The sequence below is a fragment of the Chelonoidis abingdonii genome, chromosome 2 (genome assembly GCF_003597395.2).
Source record: "Chelonoidis abingdonii isolate Lonesome George chromosome 2, CheloAbing_2.0, whole genome shotgun sequence".
NCBI classification, from domain to species: domain Eukaryota; kingdom Metazoa; phylum Chordata; order Testudines; family Testudinidae; genus Chelonoidis; species Chelonoidis abingdonii.
Window position 1 is genome coordinate 20,742,073 of NC_133770.1, and position 12,354 is coordinate 20,754,426.

At 37.5% G+C, this 12,354-nt stretch overlaps 1 protein-coding gene across 2 annotated transcripts in view; it reads left to right on the plus strand.

Moving 5' to 3' along the window:
- The window catches only part of RBM33 (RNA binding motif protein 33), a 185,594-nt gene extending 177,717 nt beyond the window's left edge, over positions 1 to 7,877 (plus strand). For both annotated transcript variants that reach the window (XM_075062195.1, XM_075062196.1), the window contains exons 18-19: positions 706 to 794; positions 1,006 to 7,877. In XM_075062195.1, coding sequence (XP_074918296.1) covers positions 706 to 794; positions 1,006 to 1,054 — 138 coding nt within the window. In that variant the 3' untranslated portion in view covers positions 1,055 to 7,877. The remainder of the gene's footprint in view (positions 1 to 705; positions 795 to 1,005) is intronic.
- The last annotated feature ends 4,477 nt before the right edge of the window (positions 7,878 to 12,354 follow it).

Consider the following 12,354-nt stretch of genomic DNA (forward strand, 5'->3'; position numbering starts at 1 on the left):
CACATCTCGAAGAACAACAGTTACAAAGGTGAGTAACCGTCTTTTCTCATTTTAGCTGGCAATCAGGAGTTACCAAAGCACTGTAACTATTGTATTTCTATACATTCTGTAAATTTCCCCTAATGTCTATCAAAAGCCAGTTCTATATATTTTTATGAAAATACAGATGGAATGTGGCCTAGTGGTTACAGCACATGGCTTGATGTCAGGAGATCTGGATTTTGTATCTGGTTTTGTTACTGTCTGTCTTGTGTGTATCCCTAATCCTTCAATCTGATTCCCATGGCTAGACCTATTGGATACTCCCAGTGAAGTTAGTGGGGCTCTTTGCAGATGCTATGGTCCATCCACATGGATCAGATTGAAGGGTTAGGCCCTAAACTTCAACAAGAGACTTAGGCATCTCTTCCTCAGTTTCCCCATCTGTACAATTGTTAGTTTGGACTCTTAACCTCGTCTCTTGGAAAGCTCCAGTACGTTTCCAACTCGACTGAAAGCTCTCCATATAGAACAATAGGGAACTCCAGTTTCACATCTCAGCTATGTAAATAACAGTAACATTCTAATTCCCTTTTACAGGCCAACAAGCATTTCTGGTAACAGAAAAATGACCAGTTTTGCAATGTCTCTGAAACAAAGATAATGAATTTTTTTGTAGAAAGTGATCATATCTGAGAAAATAACTGTGTTTTTTGTCTTCCATAGAGTTTACAGATGCTTCCTCAGCAACGGAAAGCCATAGCGAAATTTAAGGAACCAGCACATGCATTAGCATTTCAACAGAAATTCCACAGGTAAATATTTAGCCATTGATTCATTCTTTAGTTTATCTGCCCTTTTTAAAAGATGAATATGAAACTGTCATAGGAGACCATGACGTCAAGTCCATATTCAAACATATATTTTACTAATGACCTTCATAAAACCTCGTTTTCTACTCTCCATACACATAGTAGTATAAGTTTGTGTGCCGAATATACTAACTATTTCTTTAACGTTTTACAGGCATATGATAGATCTATCCCACATTAACGTGGCTTTGATAGTTGAGTGAGCATAGCTGATAACGCTAATAGAAACATACTGTGGAGCTACACATGGAGAAGATACAAAGGCAAAACCATCAGGATCTGAAATCTTTTCAGTTTACAGTCTTTCTTTAACTGCTCTGTAGAACTACAGGAAGGAACAAGATTTCCTCAAGATAAGCTGAACCTAAGAGGATCTAGCAAAGTGGAGTTTTGTGTTCAGTTTCTTCACATTCAGTTGTAACCCCATGGAACTACAGATTTTTTTTTTTCAAAGTGCTTACAGTGCATGTAGACATTGTTCTTCAAAATCATACTGTGTGATCACAGTGACTTGATGAGAAAAAGAACACTTAATTGAAAAATTTAAAAAGTTTCTTCATAGCAAAGAATATTTGATAATGGTTGCTCTTATCTTCAGTGCATGGTATTTATATGAGAACTCACTTCTCTAAACAAAACGCGTGTGTTGTTCCTCTGAGGAGATAGAAGGTGCATTCTTATATAGATTAAGACGTGGTCGTCTTGATTATTGATAATATTCTGAAAGGCTTTGGAGGTGACACTGGAAGGCTGTAGTTTCTGTTTTTGTAAATATGTTAGATCGGTTTTTGCATCTTCTAGTCTGACACATTCCCTCTTTACTCCTTCGCCCTCCCTTTGTGAAATGAAAACACTTTGTAGGAGTAACATTGCTACATTTCCTCCCCCCCCCCCCAATTTAAAACGAAGGATCTTTATCTTCACCTTTCAGTAGCATAATGGGGTAGTTTACTCCAAGTAGTAATTTATTACAGTTTAGATTGTTTTTTAAATGGGATTGCAAGATATGGGGAAAAAGTGAAACACTTACCCTCATTTTAAAAATAGAGTGACACAGAGAATGTGGTACATTCCCAATCGTGTTTCTTTGTGCCACTATTGCAGAGTATGCTTCCTCTTAATCTTTGTCAATTAGTATTTTTCCTTGAAATTTATTTTGTGACTAATGCTAAACCACTAAAAAAAAAAAAAAAAAAATTATAGCAAAGGCATTAGAATTGTGGCATGGTGTTCCCCACAAAGATGGGATTATGAGGATGTTATGCTGCGGGTGAAATTGGCAGTTCTAAAAATTATGTGCAAACATGAAAGGAGATTGCATTTTATAGTTGTTAAAATTCATTATACTTCCTTTAGGTTAGAACCATCTGGATGGTATTTCCAAAGGAACAAGTTTTCAGTTACTTTTGGACAAATTTAGCAAAATGCCATTGTTTATATCCGATTGCAGGTTTTATGAAACATTTTTTTAGTTTTTATTTGCTGGGGTTTTCCTTCGTTCTTTATTTTTAGGATATACTTTTGAGTGCTGACCTATTTTTTGAAGTGGGCACCTATGGAAACTTCATAGTCTTTGAGGATACTCAAGTAACGGAAAGAAAAAAAACACTAACATGGTGTAGTGAATCTGCAGGAGCTTGTGGATGGGGTCTAAATAAGTGCCAGAATATGGAAGAATGGCAGGTTGAAGCAAATTAGCTGTGGTAAACCTTAGCTTGTATGTAAGATTTAGTGGTGACAAAGTTCTTTCTAACTGGCTGTCTCACAGCAGAGTTTTTTGTACTGATTTCCAATTAAGTAGAAGTTACTAAAAATTAATGATTGAGCAATAAATAGTGTCTAAAGTTTCCTAGGTAAAACTGCTTTCTTTTTCCACTGAAATAATATGAGAATAATGTAGTGTATTAACATTATTACAATGGGAAAAGGAAAATGTTTAAGGAATAGTAGTTTCTAAAGCCATTTGCATCTTAGCAGATCACAGTAAGATCATTAGAATATTCATGTATGAAGGTGGGTTTTCTCGTATTTGCATATCTCTAACTCATAACATTTGGCGCAGTGCAGCACAGTTGATGTTCTTTGCTCAGGACAGATCCAAGACTGGGAGTAGCAGATGTGTCACAGGTAGAAATGAGTTGGTGGGGCTGTATCTGAAGGCTAGCATGACACCTGACTTCCACGGTGCTCGGCCTTCACTAGTGCTCTTCCCTCCTCACATCCACCATTACTAAACCCCACAAATATTGTATTTTTTATTGTTAAAAAGGAATGCTTGCATCTCAGATGGGCCATTAAAGGTGGTGACGTACCCACTGTTAAGGAACAGCTTCTCTGTGAGGGGAAGATTGGAAAAAATCTGGAAAATAAATGGATCTGAGTGTCTGCCCATGGAAGTATGGGTCGGATGTGGCTAGAAATAGCTCAGTAGGGGGAGTCCAGCAGTAGGCAGATGATGATGTTGGAATATGAGCTTTTTTGAGACCTCTAAAGAATAGAGGCCCTATCCAAAACCTGAAGAAGTCAGTGGAAGGTCTCATACTGACTTCAGTGGGTTTTGAATCAGTCCCTAGGAGAACAACATTTTGCAACTACAGGATTAAGAATTTTTAGCCAGGGTTTTTTAAACTTTTCCCCCCATAACCATCCTGTGGCATTGAAAACAAAGACATGAGCAATGTCTCCTTAACTTACCGAATAGATTGGAGCGATGTAAGCATTGTTTAATAATTGTATATATCCCTCTTTATAGACCGTTACTTTAGATTACTGCTTGTGCATAGATAGAGTGCAGACATATTTGGTAGTGACTGTAGCTGCTTATCACAGTAGCTGGGTATCATATGGGAACTGTGAGTATGTTCTGTATGTATGTATGTTTATATGGATACAATTATACATACATACATCCTGTATATTATAGATCTTTTGAACAGGATGATCTTCAAAAAGGTACAGTAGTAACAACCACTATTAGGTTTAGGCATGCATTAAAAAGGTTTCAATAAAACATATCTTCAGTAATAAACTCCTAACTTAAAACTGGATTTACTGGCAATGACCAGTTTGAACGATAGCATCACAGTTTGGTTCCATTTGTTGTGGCTACTCCCAGAAAAACAAAGGAAGGTAGAGGTAACATTAGAAAACTGTTATTTCCATGTTCTCTTACAGCACTTCATTAAATCTGGCCATCTTCAGTTAATTTTCTTGGAAGATCTGTTGCAACCATTATCTTGTTCTTTCTTTATCATGCATTTAAAATAAGATGCAGAATGCAAAAATTGCATTTAATATACAATGTAAATATGGAACTTTTAAAATTAAAAGATGTTACGCAGAGTGCTTACAATTCAACCACATCTTAGCTACTTGTTAGTTTTTTTGTGTTGTCTTATCTAAGTTTAATGGACATAGTTCCATAAATGTTGATGTGTTTTTGTGTATCTCTTCAATTTTTTATAAAGATGCTAGTAAGTCAATACATATATCCTGATCTGTGTATTATTTGTTCACAAGTTTCAGAGAAACTTAAATTTAGTAACACTATTTTAATAGGTAAATATAGTAGGTGATTATGTGGAGCCAAATATATATATATTTTCTTTTTCAGTTATCTTGTTTTGATCTTGTGGCACTTCTAAGTTCATTTTACTCTATCATATCACATCTTGGCTACTAGATTGGTCTGGCCATATTATGTGTGAAATTATAGAAGAATGTTCTTAATTTCTTTAAAAGGCCTTTGTCCTTAAAGGTTAAGCGGATTATACATTACACTAGATCTTCACATTCTCATGTCGGACCAAGGTTTTGGTTTCTGGCAGGGTTCTTTATGTTGTATAAGTACAAAGAAGTTGGTCTCAGAGAGCAGAGTGGCACGTTTTATATAATGAAAAGAAACCGTTAAACATAATTGAGGAGCTTGGTAAAATCCTATGGATAGGGAGAGGCGTAAGTGCAGACCTACAGAATCTTCATAAATACAGGAATCGCTACAAAATGTTTTATAAACTATAATGACAGTTTTTTTTAATTTAGCAGGCTGATGTGGGCCAAGAATGACTGATTCATCTCCAGTGTAACTGGACAAAAGATTATGATGATGATTATAAGTATTGAAGTCAAATCTACAGAACATAAGACAAAAATAAATCTTCAAACGAATAGGTTTAATTCCCATTTGGGGGTTGGTTCTGAAAACTCACTTTTAAGTTTCACAGCTCTGCATAAGGCCCTCTTAGTAAGTAAACTACTAGATCTTCATTGGGCATCTTAATTCCTTTCATAGTTGGATTCCATTGCAAAGATTTAGTCTGAAGAACTTTTACAAAAGTGTAGGTATTCTCAGCATGCCTCTGTATGACTACATTTATTACCGTAGGTACATTATAGCAACTGATTCTGACTACTTTGGGGAATAAATAAGAACGTTTTATTTGGTCATGAATTATTTTTTTTAATGTTTACACCATATAGTATCTTCAGTCTGGTCAGTTTTAAAAGATTGGCCCTTTCTAAGACGATGCTGTGGGCGCTTCCTAGAATTAGCAGAAGTAGCTGTGGGTGTTGCCTTTATCCATAGTTTGACTTTTCTGGGTGTGTCCTAGATTTGTGCTCCACCATACTCCTGTAGATGTTATATTGTCCTCCCCATTAGTACTGCAAGATTCTAAGTGTGTTTCCACCCCAAGGATATGCTTCTGGCTTCACATACTCTTGTTAGACAGGATTTCTAGTGTTGGTCCTCTAGGCGGAACTTTTTTCTTTGTAGCCCTTTTTGGTACTTTGATTTTTCTAGCAGCAGTGTTGGATGAAAAATAAATGTGGGGGAAAGAGGCACTAGACAGATTAAAGAAAGTCCACTAGATTTTGAGAGGAATAAATCATTAGGGTAATTTAAGGCTCTTATTTCAATGTTACCTTTAAACTGGCTTTGATTCTGAAATATTACTTAGCACCGTTCTTTAAATATGAATCAATTCAACAGTTTGAATTCTGGAAGTATTTTTTTAAGTTAGTATTAAATCCTAAGGATTTTATGTAAGATTTTTTGTAACCTAGTTAATTTTATCTTAAAAATTGCCTACATTTTAACTTCTTATCCACATGAGCGCAAGGTCTTGTGTACAAAAACACTGATTCATATTGGATCCTCACGTATACCATCTTCTGGTATAATATGGTTGGGAAGGATCATTTATTTTACTCTTTAGCACTACCTTTTGCAGGGTTTTTTTTGTTTTTTTTTTAATCTTTGGTTTCCATTTCTTTGCTTATTTTGGTGGGAAGTACATTGTCTTTTGCACTGTGTAAAACTTAATGGGAAGGCTGTTTTCACTGGGTCTTTAAGCACTTGCACTGCTTTCTCACTTCTCAAGTTGGACACTGTGTTTTTCTAACTCTAAATGGCAAGGGGTCATTGTACATATTTAATAATTTCTTAACAGGTTTACATCAAGGATTTTTAATTGAACAGCATCCCAGTTAACTGAGCTGACGCTATTTTAAAATGTATTACAGATTAAATGTAGGATATTTAAAAAAACAGTCCTGTGTATAGTTACATAAAATATGTTATGGCTGAAATAGTGTCTGTGATTATATGGAAAATCACTGTTAAATGAAGCTTTTTACTGCTATTTTTACCTTTTTTTAATGCATTTCATAGTTCAGGCTTTTCATTGTGCATAGTAATTTTTCTAGTGTCTGCCAGGTTTACTTTGCATAAATAGAAATAAAACTACTTATTTTCAATAATGAAACAATTTTTTGCAGGACTACTTTGCAGGAGATGGGAATTTTCAGTAATATTAACTTTCAAATTAATACACATTTTCATTTACAGATACAGCAAAGACAAGATTAATGAATTTATTTACAGTTGGTCATCTGTCTTTAGTGGACCATATAATTCACACTCTTAAGAAGATACACCATTAAAACAAGTCATAACACTTTATTTTATTACCAAGTTATCCCTAGTCACCTTGGTTCTCCTCACCCTTTCTCTGTCCCCTCTCTGTTTCCCCTCGCTCCTAGTTTACCTGCAAGAATGTTAATTCTTTACTGCTGTCTTTTCCTTGATGTTCTTCTCATTTCTGTCCAAAACTTTCTCTTTCTGTCTGTGTGACAGTTGTAGTACCCATCTCTCAGAATCATTCTCTAGTCTAGTTCCCTAATACAATGTTTTAGTCGCCTATATTGAAAGTAAGTTGTACTGCTGCGTCTTTCCTACAGATGTTAGTTGTAAGTGATTGAACATAAACAGCTGCCACCCAAAGGAGGGGTCATTTTTAGAGGTTTCACACTTTAGGATGTGTTGAACATTCCAAAGACGTGGGAAAATATAACAACCATTTTGTTTCACAGCTCTTTTCCACTTAGGGGAGTGACAGCAGTTTCCAGATATGCTCCAGCTTCTGTGGCATACCAGGAGATATAAGACTAATTACTAACTTTTTCCTCCCCTTTATTTCTGCAGGAATTGTATTCTTGAATTCAGTGATAGTAATAGTATTTATCATTGCCACTTAGAAGTAATAAGCACCTGTCCACACAATTCTACCTCTGTTACTATTACTGAATGTGATCCTTCCTAACCTATAAACTCTTAAGTGCTGGATATATTTGGGTATATTGAAACTATAATTTAAAATGTACTGTTCTAATCTGGATTATGAAGCTTGTGTTTATTAGGAGTTCAGAATATAAATTCAAGAGGCGACTGTATCATGATACGGACTCCACTGTGGGTTCATCTGCATCATGTTTTCTACTGCATCATCTACACACATTATTTTACTTCTCATTTCTTAAGTGTTATATGCCTGATTATACCAAGTCCTTCCATTTGCATTAGATATCTTTCTGTGGTATATGTTAGGTGTGAATGTAAAAATGAAAACACAGAAATAATGTACAAGTTCCCTATATGTGATTCCATACTTCAAATGTCAGTATGTATTTAAGGGTATTTATTGTAACTAAATTGTGTAAATAAAATATTTTTTCCTTTTCTTTGTAGCAGATTGCCTTTGTATCCTGTTCTTATGCACAACATACACTTCACGTTTGTCACTAATTACAAATACCATGTATCATTGTTAGTTCGTGGTAGCACCCACAGATGACCAATCACATGGCAGGGTCTCTTTTTCTAGGCACTGCAAATGAGTAGAACAGAAAGACAATCCATGACCCAGAGATGCTGCAATTTAGTTTTTTTTAAGACACCACAGGTGAATAAGCAGACAAAAGGGGATAGGGGCAGGTAACAGTAAAAATATGGCTTTTGCCTAAGTTAGTAATCTAAATGTCACAGTTATGAGTGGCCACTTGCCTAACCAGTGCCAGACAATATGTTCATAATTCAAGACATGATACAAAGGTGTAAATGACCCCAGTATGATCACCATGGATCAAATTCTGAATATAGTTATATCAGTCAATGGAGAGTCATTCCACTCACTTAAATATATCAGTTTAGCAGCAGTCAGAACCGGATCCTACATTCACACTCTTGTCTCGCATTTTGTAGTGTGATTTTTTTCAAGGCACCATTATTTACATAAAAATGTGTTAGAGTATTGTGAAGAATGTATGTAAGATAACTCACATAAGAAGGGCCCCAGTATGTTCATAATAAAAAATAAGTTTTGAGATTGACTGCTGCATGTGAAATAGCTTGTAAACTTTCAATATAATGTAGCAGCCTATAACTGTTGCTGAGCCTAGAACCAGAGAAAATATCCTCCAACTTCAGAATAGACTATCATGACATTCCCAAAGTCCTTAAATCACAGATGCCCACAGTAGGCATTTAGTGAACACTGATTCATCGAGATCTCAGAAAGTTTAAGTAAGAAGTTCATGTAAATTAAATATCTCGGATGTGCTGGATCTTATGCTGAAATCTACAGGAATAGCCTATTGTTTGTACAAAACGGTGTTTAATTTTATCCAAAATAAAATCAATTTTAAGAAGCTTCATGGAAAATGTTTACGAAGGCTAATTCTGAAATAATTTGTGTAGGATGCCTGCAGTAAGGATTTGTGAAATTAAAACCCATTTGAGTCAAGTATCAGAGGGATAGCTGTGTGAGTCTGGATCTGTAAAAAGCGATAGAATCCTGTGACACCCTAGACTAACAGAAGTATTGGCACATAAGCTTTCGTGGTTCTTTGTCTCATGCATTTTAGTACATTTCTTTCAAGCTAAAAGCTATTTTTGAATATTTTAATGCAGTTTTTACTTACACCTTTTCACAAAGAATGTACAAAGCATGAATATAAGTTTAGCAAGAAGTATTGTTTCCATTTGTATTGGTCTGCCCACAACGTAGCTTTAAAAGTCTGAAACAAAGGGCCCACCCCTATCCCTGGGCTAAACAGTTAATTCTGCCATTCTTCCCTGTGTGTCAGCTGTTCATAGGAGCTGATCTATTAACTTGCATCAAGTTACTTGCATTTTGATTACCTGATTTTTAGAACACAGTTTCCCAATTTGTAGCGTGAACAAAACTGGGAGCTGAGGGAGGGATAAGGGGGATAGAAAAAATTTAATACATTGTTTCATTAACCTTTATCACCATTCCTTCAAGACTTTTATTCTGTTCTACAGGTTTGAAAGACTTTGGGTCCCCAATTCACTCTGAGTCAACCTTTCTATTTGAAACCATTTGCTTTAAAAACCAGAGGACCCAGGCAAGTATTCCTCATTAACCTGAATAGAGCTCTATTGATTTCAGTAGGGTTATTCATGAGAATGAGGATGTACTCGTATGAAGGTTGCATGATTGGGCCCTATTGCATCAAGGCCACCTGCCCAAAGTTAAGTACTGGCCATTTTACGAAAGCTCACATCTAAATTTGTTTTTAGATCTTTGAACTGTGTTGCTGCTAAAGGAATTCTGCATCTGTGTGGCTGAATATCTACCCTTCGAACTAAACAAGCGTCTTCAGACTGTTGGCTGATCACATGGTGCTGGTGTTCCTTATCTCCAAATCTTGCATTACATTAAAAGACAGCTACACATACATTTACATATCTTCTTTATCTTTCTGTGTAAGCTCTTGTTGCAGTTAACACAGGAAAATTATAGCTGCAAGTGGGAAGGGAGGTTGCCTGTGATCGAGAATGGGAGAAAGGAGGATCCATGAGAATCTTTCTGGTAGGATGTGATCCACACCATGAAAAATTTTGAGACTCCTTAGGAGAGAGAATATTTCAGGTCTTCCTGTTTCTTGTCCTATATTCCACCAATTGAGTACTGTTCGAGTGACCTCGTTTTGTGCAGTTCCCTGGCCAGAATGTATACTACCATCAATGTGTGTGGTGGGGGTATACAGGTTTTATCAGCATAAGTTTGGGTGGTCACATGTCTCATAACCATCTAAATCCCAAGTGAATTATGCAGTTGATCCCAAATGAATGTTGATGAAATGTTTACACTATTCCACATCGTTACATATTCTGCATGGTACAGAAACTTTTTTAACAAATAGTTTTAGGGAATTTTTAAAATGTTCTTGGGACTATTTCATGACCCTGTCTATCTGTAAAACTAGGTGCCTTAGTTACCATGAATCCAAATATGCAGGGCTTGGAGGGCATGAAATTAAAATTGTAAGAGCTAGAGAACCTGTTACTTCCCTGACTCTGAACCTTGCCTGTCCTCAGCCTCTGGCATATTGAAGTTTGAAAGGGTTTGCAACGTTAGAATAAGTCCCAGATAGATGGCTTAAGCCTTATCTACACTTAAAACTATTTCCTGTATAGCTACACTAGCATAATCATCCTAGTATAGACAGGTTATGCCAGCAAAAATAGCGTTTCTGCCAGCATCGTTTATACTGGGTTAGCGAGTGAAATGCTCTACTGGCAAAAAGTACTTTTTTACACCCCTTTCCCCCACATACAATTGTATCTACATTAGGGCTTTTGCAGGCGTAGCCATGTGTCTGTCAAACTAACCAGAAACTCAAACCCATAACTGACATAGCTACTGGTATGTCAGCAAAACCCATAAGTGTAGACTGGCCTAGAGGGCAGGTGATGCAGTCATAGGCAAGTGCTAAGTTTCCAACATAAGGTACATTTTCCTTCTTCTATTAAGGAGTGCTACATAGGAATTACCATACTACATAAAAATATAAGAATGGCCAGACTAGGTCAGACCAATGGTCCATCTAGCCCAATATCCTGTCTTCTGACAATCGCTGGTACCAGGTGCTTCAGAAGGAATTAACAGAACGGGCAATCATTGAGCAATCCAGCCTCTGTCAACCACTCTGCTTCTGACAAACAGCGGCTAGGGACACCTAGAGCAGTGGGTCTTAAACTTTTGCATGACTAACCCCTTTCACACAGCAAGCCTCTGAGTGCGACCCCCCACCTTATAAATTAAAAACACATTATTTACATTTAACACTTATAAATGCTGGAGCAGAAGCAGTATTTCGGGTTGGAGGTTGACAGCTGATGACTACCCATGTAATAACCTCATGACCCACAGTTTGAGACCCTCTGACCTACAGCAGGGTTGTGTATCCCTGCTCTTCCTGGCTAATTGCCAGTTGATGGACCTATCCTCCATTCATTTATCTAGTTCTTTTTTGAACACTTACAATTTTGTCCTTCACAACATCCTCTGGCAACAAGTTTCACAGCTTGACTATGCATCATGTAAAAAACTACTTATGTTTGTTTAAAACCTGCTGCCTATTAATTTCATTGGGTGACCCCTGATTCTTTTGTTATGTGAAGGAGTAAACACGTCCTCATTTACTTTCTCCACACCAGTCATAATTTTATAGACCTCTATCATATCCCTCTTAGTCAACTCTTTTCTAAGATGAAAAATCAGTCTTTTTAATCTCTCCTCGTACAGAAGCTGTTCCTTACACCTAATCATTTTTGTTGCCCTTTTCCAATTCTAATACATCTTTCTGAGATGGCATGACTGGAACTGCACACACTATTCAAGGTATGGACACTGGTGAGCTGGAGCCAGTGGTTAAATTTAGAAGCCGGTGTAGAACCAGCTGTGAAAGGGGAGGGCAGGCGGACAAACAACTCTGGTCCACGGGCCACATCCAGCCCACAAGACCATCCTGTCTCCGGTCCGCCTGAGCTCCCAGTTGGGGAGACTCCCCCAGCCTCTCCCCCATTCCCCCTCCACGCGCACACACACACAGCCACAGCATGCTGAGCCACTGGCACCAGTGCTCTAGGCAGCTCTGCAGCTCTTGCTACTTTGAGTGGCAAGGGGAGGGGGCTGCAAGCTCCAGCGGGTTGTGCAGCATCCTTATGTGCTGCCCTGAGCAGCATGGTAAGGGAGCCAGACCGGGGCTGAGAAGAGGGGTTGGATAAGGCAGGGAGCAGTTGGAGGGGATGGAGATTCGGGGGGGGCGATCAGGGGACAGGGAACGGGGGGGTTGGATAGGCATGACTTCTGGGGGTCTGTCAGGGTGATGGTGGATGGGGTCAAGGGAGTCAGGA